The 13,279-nt window shown below is 41.0% G+C and overlaps 1 protein-coding gene across 1 annotated transcript in view; it reads right to left on the bottom strand.

Moving 5' to 3' along the window:
* RAB44 (RAB44, member RAS oncogene family) overlaps positions 1–13,279 on the bottom strand; it is a 143,478-nt gene that overhangs the window by 71,032 nt on the left and 59,167 nt on the right. Inside the window, exons 4-6 of the mRNA XM_063450543.1 lie at positions 6,374–6,542; positions 2,586–2,732; positions 418–508 (exon numbers count right to left, since the gene is read on the bottom strand). Of these exons, the coding sequence (XP_063306613.1) occupies positions 418–508; positions 2,586–2,732; positions 6,374–6,542 (407 nt within the window). The remainder of the gene's footprint in view (positions 1–417; positions 509–2,585; positions 2,733–6,373; positions 6,543–13,279) is intronic.

Consider the following 13,279-nt stretch of genomic DNA (forward strand, 5'->3'; position numbering starts at 1 on the left):
GCAAACAGCCCAGTTCTACTAGCGTATATGCATCACTTCAAACATATCCATATGTTGCTAATGGTATTTTCCCTATAATGTCCCTAACATCTTCCCCAATAAGCCTTTGCAAGTAAAAAATTGTGTCTGTGGGTCATTACCATTTGCATTGGGTTTCTCTAGATGTAGCATATGAGACCATGCAACTAACAATGGCCAACTTCATTTAGATGCAGAAGTATATAGTTGAACAGGACACTAATATAGATATTTCTGTCCATATTGTTTCCACTGAAGAAGATTAGAGATGAAAGAGGTTACTTTAATTTCTATATAACAGCTATGCCTGTAAAATCTCTCCATAACCTAAAGACTATTCAATGTTCTATACTAAAAACATGTTAATAATGCTAATATGTAAATATGTAAATCTGATACCTCATTAAGCAGCTTTATCCTTTCTGCATTAATTTGTTGCTCCATCTCTTCATACAGATGTTGAACTTCTTCAGTATGCTCAGATATTCTTCTGTTAAAGATAAAAAAAAAAAACATTTAGTTATGTATAAGTGCATTAAAGCAAAAATGCAAAATAAAAAATTTAGGACTTCATACATTTAAACTGAAAAACAAATTCTTAAAGAAACACTCCACTGGATTTGTTTTCACTCTTTCATAGAATGCGTGTACATTTTCTGCTTGTCTTCTTTGGTGGTATACAAAAAAAAAAACAAATTGCAAAAGCTGCACATCTAGTGTTTGAAGCCTTTGCAAGCCCTCCTACATATCCCCTCTCTGCAAGCTCATTGAGAAGTGGTAAAGTTAGGCGCACGCTAGCCTAGCACACGTGCATCTTTCGTTAGCTCTATATAGATAAAGAAAGTGGAAAAAACTCACTGACTGTCTGATTACTAGTGGGGGATGTGCACTGGTAATTTATAAAAGTGACGGTTTCTCTTGTAAGAGAGTACTTTTATAAAATGTAGAAAATATGACAGACTCCAGTGAAAATAAGCATTTCAGCAAGTTGGAGTGCTGTATGTGTTTTAAAGGTTCCTTTAATAGAGATACACTAGTATTGGTGAGCTTATATCGTTATAGAGGCAGGGCAGCAGTCATAATGCTTGGAACCATTTGAAGACCGTTTAAAGCACTGTTTAGATATTGTATTGGTATCAAATTATATATATCTACATTTGTAGCATCTCCATACTAGTGCGTGATTAATACAATATAAATATGTATGATCCTTGTGGTGCTAAACTTGTTTGAATTATACTAAGTATTACCTTTCAATTTTATTGGCTCACTAGATGTGGAGAAGAAGTTTATAAATTTATTAGGAATCACAGAGGCACTGAATGTAGTAAAGAAACTTTTGAACAAAGCATTAAAGGGACACTCCACTGCCCAAATAAAAAAATAAAAATTAAACATTAATTTAATTATGCATTTTTTGGCATTGAGGTTTTATCTTAAATGTCAAATTACAACAGCTGCCGATCTCTTGTTTGCAGCCTTTGCAAGCCCCCTTCTATTTCCCCAGCCCAGACATTCTGTGGCTGTCTAATCACAGACTTCCCAATGCAGCCCCCTCTGTAGGGAAAATGTAATTAGCAGATTCTTGCCTACTGACCAAGAAATAACAGAACTGGGATTGACAGCTATGAGGTTAATTAATAAAAGTGCTAATTTCTATTAAAAACAAAAAATTTTGCACAAAAAAAAAGAGGACACACTCTTCACACATAAAGCTCGTTAGTAAGCTAAAGTGCTTTAGAGGTTTTGAGGTTTCCTTTAAAGACACCTAAACCTCAGTGCAACCAGTCCTGAAATCATGTAACAGTTATTTTTTCACTAGATTCAGTAATGAAAGATAACTAAATAGGCCCATCTAAACCAGGTAAACTGAAGTTAGGTATCAGTGTTCAGTTGGTTTACAATATTTTTAATAATTTGTATATTTTAGGCTGAAGACTGCAGAAGTCTCTTGTGTGTAATTAAAAAAAACACACAGCAGGAGATAAGAACTGCTAAAGTAAACACACTCTGCTGTAAGATCTAATCAATAATCAGCTTTTTTTAATAGACGTTGTGTAAGTCAAGGTGGTTTAACGCCTAAACAGCAAATAATTGAGCACACACTAGCAAGGGCATGATTAATACAAAAACTGATCAATTAAATCCTAAAAAATATTGGATAACTATAGTGCTTACGTATGACACAGGGATGTTGTCAATGATAAAGATACTTATTTCACAATGTCAAGTCATGTTTAAAGTAATAAAAAAACATTTTCACCATATATACTCTCTGAAATCTATTTTATTTTTTTACCTACTGCTCAATAAGTAACATTATTTAAGCTATTTAAATAACTCCATTTATAGCTTTACAAAAGCGATCTTGTCTAATCTTAAAATGTCAAACATTACTAATCTTAAAAAATAATCACTAAAAATGTATAGTTAAACATTGTTGTTTGGTCTAAATCCATGGAAACATGTTACAGTCACTAATATAAGACAATGCATTGTATTCTTTGCTCAAAATGCATGTGCTTAAAGACATTTTTAATTAATACCAACAGTTGATATTAACTTACTTTTTTAGTGCCATCTCCAAATTCTCTTTCTCTACCCTGGCTTCCTTGATTTGACTTGTGACTTTAGCAAGAAATTCTTCCAAGTTTTCAAGCAAATTAGGCTCATCTTGTGCAAGTCTAGTCCAAAGTTTCCAAATTTCATTTTCACTATAATAAATGAAAATACAATGAAAATAAATATTAATTTATAATAAATTATATAGTATTTATGTATCTATTGATTGATCTTTATTTGAGAATGATGTGCTATGTGTCTGTCTACATTTTTCTTTTCTACCTATAATGTATACATATTTTGTCTTTGTGTGTATTATTTATTTTTTTGCCTGAAAATGTATTTCTAACTTCCTATATAAAGCATATATATTGACAGTTTAACCTATGTATATTGTCTAACCATGGGTGTTTAATTTTCCTAAAATGTCTTCTATATTTCTTTATAGAAAATGTTGAATTTTGTTCACCAGTCATGTAACAAATCATCACATCTATAGTGATGTCCCGAACAGTTCGCCAGGAACCGTTCGCTGGTGAACATAGCATGTTCGGTCCGCCCACTATTCGTCATCATTGAGTAAACTTTGACCCTGTACCTCACAGTCAGCAGACACATTCCAGCCAATCAGCAGCAGACCCTCCCTCCCAGACCCTCCCACCTCCATGATGAATAGGGGGCGGACCGAACATCGCGCGTGTTCGCGACCGTGAACACGCTATGTTCGCCAGCGAACGGTTCCCGGCAAACTGTTCGGGACATCACTACACATCTATTTAAGAATTAATAAACTTCCAGCCACACATATGCTCATAATTGTGAGTGTATTTAAAGTTAACATTACAGTAGCACTTGCCTTTCACTGCAAAATACTATTTAAAAAATTGTGGGTTTGATTTATATTGCATTTATCCACCTGGGTATGCTGGTACATGGACATTTGTCTTTTTCTTTATCTTTGAAGTCTAAATTTGTTTTCCCAGATCCATTTTCTATTTTCTGTATCCTCCACATACCTTATTTGATTTATGTGTTTTTACGTGCAGTCTGTGATCTATTTTCCCCTTTATGCAATATAACATACTGAATTATGGATTGGGTTCCATAATTGGGATCGGGACACTGTAGCACAAAAGCAATGCTAGCTTAATGAAGTAATTTTGATGTATAAATCATAGCCTTGCAGTCTTATTGCTCTATCTGCAATTCAGAAATGTATGTTTATGCAGCCCTGGCAACACCTCCCCTGGTTGTGACTCATGCACCCTTCTTACACACTACCTGAAAAAGAAGTCTACATTTCTTTAATTTCCCTTATGTCATAGTACACAGTAAACTGAGTTTAATTTGGAATGTCGCATCTTCTGCTCTGTTAATTGTTTGCTAAAGCCTGCATAATTATTTTGTGTGTGCTTAAAATTCAACACACAGCAGGAGAGAAGAACCTCTAAAGTAAACATACTGTGTTGTAAGATCTGATCAATAATCAGCCTTTTTTATAGTAGCTATGTAAGTCAAGGTGTGACTTGGGCTGCATAAGCAAAGTAATTTAACCACTAAACAGCAAATAATTGTGCACGCAATTGCAGGGGATTGATTAATATACCTAAATCGATCAATTAAAACCTAAAAATGATTGGATATTTATAGTCCTTAATTATTACACAGGGGAGTTGGCATTTTGTTGTTTCATCACCTCTGTAGTAAGCTGCAGGAGTTGCTATGCTTCCAGTGTTCTTTAAAATAATCTAACATAGAGTTAATTATTTTATTTTGAGATGGTTTCAAGTTTAGTACAAGGTTTCTAAGAAATCTTAAGAAAATTAATAGTATACGTTTGTACATTCATACTTAATCTGTTAATACAGTCTGATTACATTTAATTGTCTGACCTATGAGCTTTTGTTCCTTCTTTCATTTAACAACAAATGTAGATTTCAGACATAATTCTTGTATATTTATAAACCTCTTAATCATATATAAATTGGGCCAAAATGTAAATTGTTGTCTCTCTATCTATCTATCTTTCTACCTATCATTGTTGTTCATGCCTGCTTTTTTTGAGAATTATCAACAACTTAACAACAACTTATCAACTGCCACGAATTGTTAACAATGACACAATCCCACTTTTCTGATACTGCCCTATACCTTACATTAAATACTGTGCTTCTCATTGAAATTACAAGAAAATCAGCATCACTGGCAGTAAAATAGTCTTGGAATTAAGGAATTATATCGGTATAAAATTATTGCATGATTCTGACTAAATGTAAAAATGTAAAAATGTAAAAATATTGATAGATTACTAAATATACCAGTGTACCCAGGGCTGAAGTTCCTGTAGCGAGCACTTATTTATACACTTATAATGTACCATTTTTTCGAGTTGAGGAGGCTGGTGAAGGAAGATAAATAACAGAGATACAGGAACTGTTTTAAGGGGTGTAAGCATCTGTGTAATCAAGCTTTTCCAGTGTCTGTGTGTGAGACTGGACAGGACTTGGAAGAGATTATTTCCCATCTGCCTAGTAACTGCCTCTCACAGTAAATGCCTTGCAGGAGGCAATTTCCAAATAACATTTCAAACTCCATATGCCTGTACCCTAAACACTAGACATGTGCAATTCATTTCGGTCCGAATTTAAGTTCGGATGAATTTCGGCAATTCGGACATTATGATGCATCCAAATTGCCGAAGTGCCGAGTTTCGGAAGTGCCGAATAGAACCGAATTGCCGATTTCACACACACTGACAGACACTCACTCGCTGACAGACACACATATACACATGGGCCCCGCTATGACAGACGAAACACAGGGGGCCTGGTCACACGCGTGACCTTTGTAACCCCTGTTGTTCTGCAATTGGCACTGGCAAAATATGCATCAGCAAGGGTTGACAGGGCAGCATTGTCCCCTGGAATGATGGGCCCGGTTGCAGCTGTGACCCCTGCTATCATGGTAGTTCCGCCGCTGGTGGTAATAGTTAGTATGTATTTGAATTATTTGCTATTGTTACACTCTGTTCCTGGCTGGTAATGTCAATTCTGTGCATAAAATACATCTGTAGTCAGCTCAGACTGCTTGCTTCCAACAGATGTAGAAGTGTTCCCATTGCAGGCAGAGTGCTTGCAAGGTGAAGCTGACTCTCCTTTCCTGTGGAAGCTTCTTTTCCCCTTCCTCTATGCAACATTGTTTTTTTATTTTTTTATTTTTAATTCTCCCATCCTGCTTTTTTTTTAATTCTCCCCACACCCTCCCTCTACTTCCCTCCCCTTGTCGGCACAGAACAAGCGCTTACGCACTCAACCAGTGAAATGGTCCAATCACCCATTTTTCTATAAGAAGCCTGTGATTGGACCTTGCATGGCCCCAATGACACCAGGAGGTGGCGCAGTAGAGCAGCGCCCGGAGTTTTGCCCTGTGCTGGGTTTCAGGTACATAAATCCTTTTTTTTTTTCAGGTTTTACAACAAATTGAGTGGGCGGACCTTCTCCACAGTGCCCAATAGGGAATACAATTTCAGAAAGATTCTCCATCTTAAAAGTGTTAAAGTAACCCTTTCATATGCCTTTTTTTGAGGTCGAGCAGGGGACACCTAAGAATTATGTGCCTACAGGTACCTGACATGTAAATCCAGACCTGCATATACCCCATAGTATGGTTATAATATGTATTTATTACATCTTAATTCAAAAGTATAGTGTGCAAATCTGATGCATTCTCACTAATTTAATAAATTATTATTTTTTTACTAGTTAAGAAATATCTTAATATTTATAATTCATACTCTTCAAAAATGTTGTTTGCTCCTAGCTGTTCCATGAATGACATGAATTGTTTTCTTTCTTCAGTGTCTGCTTCCTCTAGCGATGGGAATTCAGGAAACTCCATTCTTTTCTTAGATCTTCTTTTTCTCTTTTGATTCAATGGACTGTTGCTTGATTGGATAAATTTTCCTAAAAAGAATTAAATAAAAATTAAAGTAGTGCTACATTACTGAAAGCATGCATGGCATAAATAACATTAAAAGAACGCTCCCACTCCATTTAATTGTGTCAGTGTGTCTGAGCAGCAAAATTATAAATAGACACACATTCAAAAAACAACACTACACATAAATGCACGCTTCCAAACTCCAACACTACATACAAACACATTCAGACAAAAATAATTCATACAAAAACATGCTTACATCCAAACAGTGCAAAATACAACCCTGCAAGCATGGGAAATTGGTACAACCCCCACCTGTCAATGCATTGTTAGAGTTGCACGACAGATAGGGCTTTACCTTTTATCCAACCTTGCAATTGGGGGGGCAAAAAAATGTCTTCAGCAGGGATCTTTATACTTTAGTTCTGCCACTGCGTTGGGGTGGAGGGTGTGATTGCATGCAAGGGAGTGGGGAAAACCGGGGGCTCTAGCAAATGCTTGCCCAGGGTCCAATCATTATTAAAGACGGCCCTGTTTACACATACAAAATTTCACAAGCAGGCTCCAAACACATGTACGATAGGCTTTCCTGGCCCTTTTGTCCTCTGGTATCCTACTTATGGAGACACTAGAGACACTAAGTTACAAGCAAACACAGCGCAAGCATGTTATTACATTTGCTTGCGCTGGCAGAGCAAATACAGGACCTTTTTCTCATGCTAGAGCTGTGCAGTTGCTCTGCGCATTGAACCAACATGCTCACTTATAGAGAAGGCATGCTTTTCATTAGTGATGACAAAACACACCATCTCTGGCCCCACCCCCTTTTCATGGGGCCGCTGTAAAAAATGCCCGGCCTGAATTTGTTTCCAGTCCGGCCATGGTTGTATGTAACACAATTATAATCATTCTGTGTCTGAATGCCAGCTACAACCTCCATGTTTCAAATAGATTTGTTTTCTTATTTGAAATAACTTAGTAGTGAAGGGTTTAACCCATTAAGGATGGAGGAAATTGTTCAACGTCTGAAACAAAAAAAAACTAGCATCTGTGCTATGTGCTTGTTCCACCAACGTTTTTAGGATTTATTTAAGTGCTCCCACACATATTAAATATTGGCTTTTAGAAGACAGAAATACCTTTCTTTTAATATCCAATTTGTGTATCGAACACAACATTAAGTATGAATAAAATGTTAAAAATGGGAAAACAAATGTAAAAACTAATCTTTTTTTTTTGTTTTGATAACAATAACTTTTACACGTCAAGTGCAGCTAAAGAAAAATAACTCAAAATATATTCCTGTATCAGTCCTGATTATTAAAAGACTCAGGTGTCTAGGATCTAAATTAACATGTGGTAGTTATTGCTTACTCTATATCAGGGATAGGCAACCTTCGGCACTCCAGATGTTGTGGACTACATCTCCCATAATTCTCTTACACCCATAATGCTGGTAAAGCATCATGGGAGATGTAGTCCAAAACATCTGGAGTGATGAAGGTTGCCTATGCCTGCTCTATATCAACCTTGCTCCTAACCCCACAACAGCCCTACCCATAACCCTATGCTTACACTAACGCTAACCATACACCTACTCTAACTGAACCCCTAACCTAAAAGCAACTCAGCATTAACCCTTACCCTACACTAACTCTATCCCCACATCAACTCTACGCCAACCTAACCCTACATTAATATGTATCCTACATAAACCCTAAGCACAGCTCTAGCCCTAACCCTAACTTAGAGGGATTCCCTCTAATGATGTCAGCACTGACATAAGCAGCGGGATTTCCCAGCTCACACAATACAAAGTGATCGCTCTGTATGTGTGATTTCGGTATGAGAGGTGGATCTCCATTTAATGGTGCTGCTTCTTCATGATGCACCCTCTGGTGGTCACATAGTGATCAGTCCTGGGCATATAATATGCATAAATGTAATATCCCTTCACAGTGTGACAAAGCAGTATTCCACAAGTCCTGCAATCTACACTAGGAATTTTTAGACGCTTTACTTGTTAGTTGGGGTCAGAGAATTTAGGCTTCCATTTTGGGATGCACAATTTTGCAGCACAGTATAAAAATTACATGTATGCTTACTCAGTAAGGATATTTCATGGCATGACAGATCCAAAATTCAAGGAACACTATAGTTTTAGGACTACAAACTTTATAGTGTTTCCCTACCGTTAATGTTTGAAAGAGGAGTAATGCTTACCTTTCTTCACTCGCTGTGCTAGTCTTGCTGTCGCCGCTCTGCCTCCGCTCTGCCTCCCTCATTGAAATCCCTCATAGGGAAACATTGCGAGGCTAGTGCTCATGCCCAAAAAATCACTGCGTTGCACCAGTCGATGATCTCTGGGAGCAGCATTTGATGGAGAACCAAGTTCGGTTATTGCAACAGAATCATCTCTGATGCCTGTCAGAAAGACAACCACTAGTGGTGTGTATAACTTTGCAATGAAAACATTGCTGTTTCTACAAAACTGTAAAGTTTACATTGCACGATTATAACTAAAGGTTCACGGCACCCAGACCGCTTCTTTGAAATTAAGCGGAATGGGTGTTTTTAGTGGTCTTTTAAGGAAACAACTGGAGCAAGTCAAATCGCCAGAACTGGATCTTTTATTTGAAATTAATTTATTGCACAGCGTCATTGAGCTGCACCATATTTACCTAATAATAGATTCAAGGAAGTGTAATAGCATACATAGTTTGAGAGATAAAACACATTCTGATTTATACTATATGTATATTTACCATAACTTGAAATTTCAAATCTTGTTTGAGAAATGTGTTTAGTCTGATCCACCATGGACCGTATTGTATGTAAATATGTCTGTATTTTGACAGAACTCAGGGTATTTGAGAAATTTTATTGTAAATATTTTTCCAAGTGGTGAATTCCCTATACATTATTTCCTTTTTACTACAGACGTTTACTACAGTCACCTTCACAGCAAAGTTTCAGGCAGGGCAGCCAAAATAAAGAGCAATTTAAATTTCCTTCCTCCAACCTATTTTGGAGCAGCAGTGCAAATAAATAAAATAAAAGCATAAACATTTGTTTGTGTACTGTGATTTTATAGAAATTCTATACTTGCATGTTCCTGAAAGTTGCAAATGTATGTTTTGCTTTCTGGAAAAATATGTTAAATAATTACATGATTTTGCTATTTCATGACGAAAAGTCATGATTTTATAAAAGACACGGAGGCGAGTATTGCTTAACCCTTTCTTTACTGTCCACCAATAGCAGCAAAGTATATTAACAGTAAGAAAAAACAGTAACCATAGAGATAGGACACTCCCATATCCAGTCCCAGTATAATAGGCAGCACCTCCTCCTCCAATTCCTCTTTCTTTGGAGATGCTACCCGCCAACAGTAACCGGAAGTCAGGAAACAGTCCAGCACTAGAAGGGCCACGGCCCAGAGTCCTTGTTGATACAGGAACAGCGGATGCCCTCGAACATAGGCAAAACCGGGAACGAATGGTGAAACTTTAACCATAGGGAGTCCATCTCTTTGTCAACTCTTGAACTTCAGCTAACTTGTGGAAGTCCTGAGCATAGAGACGTCCTTCATGCGATGCGCTTAGAAGTGGATCAACCTGTGAAGACATAATGACAGGAGCCCAAAGGTTAAATCGGTACTAACACTATTTGCCCATGTCAAGATACGATACATTGGAAACCAAGCCACCCGTTAGTGTACCCCCATTCGTACCTGAGTCAAGAGTCCCCATGTATGTGAAGTGTCATGAGTCAGATGTACATATAAGTCATACATTCATGGAAGGCAATGTTATACTTACCGCCCGAAGCGAGAAATGACAGGGGGGGGAAATTATATAAATAAGTAATAGGGAGGGGCAATACTCGCCTCCGTGTCTTTTATAAAATCATGACTTTTCGTCATGAAATAGCAAAATCATGTAATTTTATGTCAAGACACGGAGGCTCATATTGCTAGTTTAAAGCTGAGCAATGACCGACGAGAAAACGTGTGGCTGAGGTCGGAAGTAGAATTCCCTGAAGGTGGATTCTCTGGACCAGTCCGCCATCCTCATAAGGTCTTCCAGGCGTGCCCCTGAAGAGGCCATGGACGTGGCTGACGCCCCATGTGTGGATTGGGCGTTAAAGATGGATGTATCCGCCCCCGCTTGCGACATAATCCACTTCACCCAAGAAGTCGTGCTGGATACAGGGGTGAATGGTCGACGGGTCGCGAGGAAAAGTTGAGGCGTTGGGTCCGACCTATGGGCCTTCGTTCGAAGTTCGTATTCCTTCAAACAGGTCACTGGGCACAACAGTGGGTTAGACGGAAAACTCGGGTACGAGACTGAGCGTATGGCCGTCTTCGTCCTTCTGGAGATATTGAATGTCACCCCATCCGGGGTGAAGGATCTCGCATCTTGGTCCATCTTGGTCCAGGGCACGTACCTCCGAGACTCGTTTACATGAAATGAGGCAGAACAGGTTGTTGCAAGGTGAGGTCCGAGTAGTATTGCCGTAACAGGGGCCGTCACGGGATCCAGGTCCCTAGCCAGGCACAAACCAGCCCAAGCTCTCCAAGCGGTCCCATATGAGCGTCTAGTGCCGGGAGCCCATGCGTCAGCCAAGAGGCGTCGAGTTGTGTCCAAAACTCCTGGGACTTCCCAGGGTCCCCCGAAATTCTCCATGCCAGTAACCGTAATGAACCGTCCAGTAGGAGGGGGTGTTGTTGGCCCATCGGGTTCAGCAGAAGGTCCCGGTTGGGCGGCAGAAGAGCGGGAACGTCTATTGCCAGTTCCAGGAGTTGAGGGAACCACGACTGGGTACCCCAGAATGGGGTTAGCAGGACCATATCCGCCATCTGGTGCCGTACCTGGAGTAGCACTCGGGGGAGCATGGCAAATAGCGGGAAGCGCAAAGGAGTCGGGCCATTCCTGTAGGAACGCGTCCACTGCCTCCGCGGCCGGGTCCAGGCGCCAGCTGTAGAACCTGGGTAGTTGGGCGTTGAGTCTGGAAGCGAAGAGGTCTATAGAGAAAGGCCCCCAAAGGGACGAGATAGTGGAGAACACCTCTGTATCCAATTTCCAATCGCTGGTGTCTGCGAGATAGCGTGAGCTCCAATCCGCATGGGTATTGTGAAGGCCAGGAAGGTATTCCGCCTGGACCGTCAGGTTCCTGGCTAGACAATAGGTCCAGAAATCTTTCGCTAAGCGGGCCAACATCGCTGAGCGTGTGCCGCCCAGGTGGTTGACATAGCGGACCGCTGAGATGTTGTCCATACGCAGTCTGATGCATGCACTGGCCGTGCCATTCGCAAAGCTCTTGATCGCGAAGGAACCAGCCAATAGTTCTAGGGCATTGATGTGGAGTCGGGACTCTGCGTCTGTCCCTCGACCCTCAGTGGTCACCCCGTTGCAGTGTGCGCCCCAGCCGTGGAGACTCGCAACTGAGTCCACCGTGAACTCTGGCTGAGAGTCGAAGATGGCCTTGCCATTCCAGGCGGATAGGTTGTGGATCCACCAGGTCATCTCGTCTCGGGATTCCGAGTCCAGGGGGACCAAATCTGCATACGAGGCCCCTTTGCAAAAGGTGTGCTATCTTCAGGCGTTGAAGAGCTCGGTAGTGGAGCGGAGCCGGGAACACCGCCTGGATGGACGAGGTCAGTAGTCCAACGAGTCGTGCCAGGTGTCGCAACGACAGCTGGTGTCTCGTGAGGGCACGTCGTAGTTCCTTGCGGATTAAGCGTATTTTGGTTGGAGGGAGACTGAGAGACTCCGCTTCTGAGTCGACCGTGAACCCCAGGAACTCCATGTGTCGGGTCGGGGATAGGAAGGACTTCTCCCCGTTGAGCAAGAAACCCAGGCGACGTAGGAGATCCATTGTCCATTGAAGGTGTTCTAAGAGGACTCCCCGATCTTGTGCCATGAGGAGGACATCGTCCAGATAGACTATCGGCCTTACCCCGCGACTGCGCAGCCAAGCCCCGGCCGGTCGCATCAATTTGGTGAAGCACCACGGAGCAGACGAGAGTCCGAACGGGAGGCATGTGAATCGCCATGTTCCGCCTTTCCAGAGGAACCTCAGTAGGTCCCTGGATGACTCGGTCACCGGGACCGTTAGGTAGGGATCTTTGAGGTCTAACTTTGCCATCCAGTCTCCATGTAGGAGTAAGTCCCGAAGGAGGTGGATTCCCTCTATTTTGAAGTGTCGGTAGCGCACTATGGAGTTTAGGGCCCGAAGGTTTATAACTGGGCGCATCTGGCCGCCTTTCTTTTCCACCAGGAAAATGTTGCTGATAACCCCAGCATGGTTCAGTGGTGCCCGTTCTATCGCTCCTTTCATGTGGAGTGACAATAGTTCCTTGTCTATTAAGGCGCGGTTTGCCTTTGACATTACCATGGGGTGAGGGGGAGGAATGCGACCCGGGGAGTCTACCAATTTTATGTGGAACCCCTTTACCGTGTTCACAACCCAGGCATCTGAGGTGATCTCTAACCAGGCATGTAAAAAATGACGGAGTCTGCCCCCTACACAGATATTGGAAAAAGCATGAATTAGGTGGGGCCTTACCGTAAGGGCGTCTGAAACCGGGGTTCCCTCTGAAGCTTCTGGAGCGCCATGGTCTTCCACGAGATGGGAAGAAGGGAGACTGGTGTCTCGTGTCCTGATAAGGTGGCCTCTGGTTATAAGAGCCTCGTCCCGATCCTCGGGAGTTAAAATTAGATCGGCCGGACAGACGGCTCCTGAATCTGCAGGCCCT

The sequence above is a fragment of the Pelobates fuscus genome, chromosome 1 (genome assembly GCF_036172605.1).
Source record: "Pelobates fuscus isolate aPelFus1 chromosome 1, aPelFus1.pri, whole genome shotgun sequence".
Classification (NCBI taxonomy): Eukaryota; Metazoa; Chordata; class Amphibia; order Anura; family Pelobatidae; genus Pelobates; species Pelobates fuscus.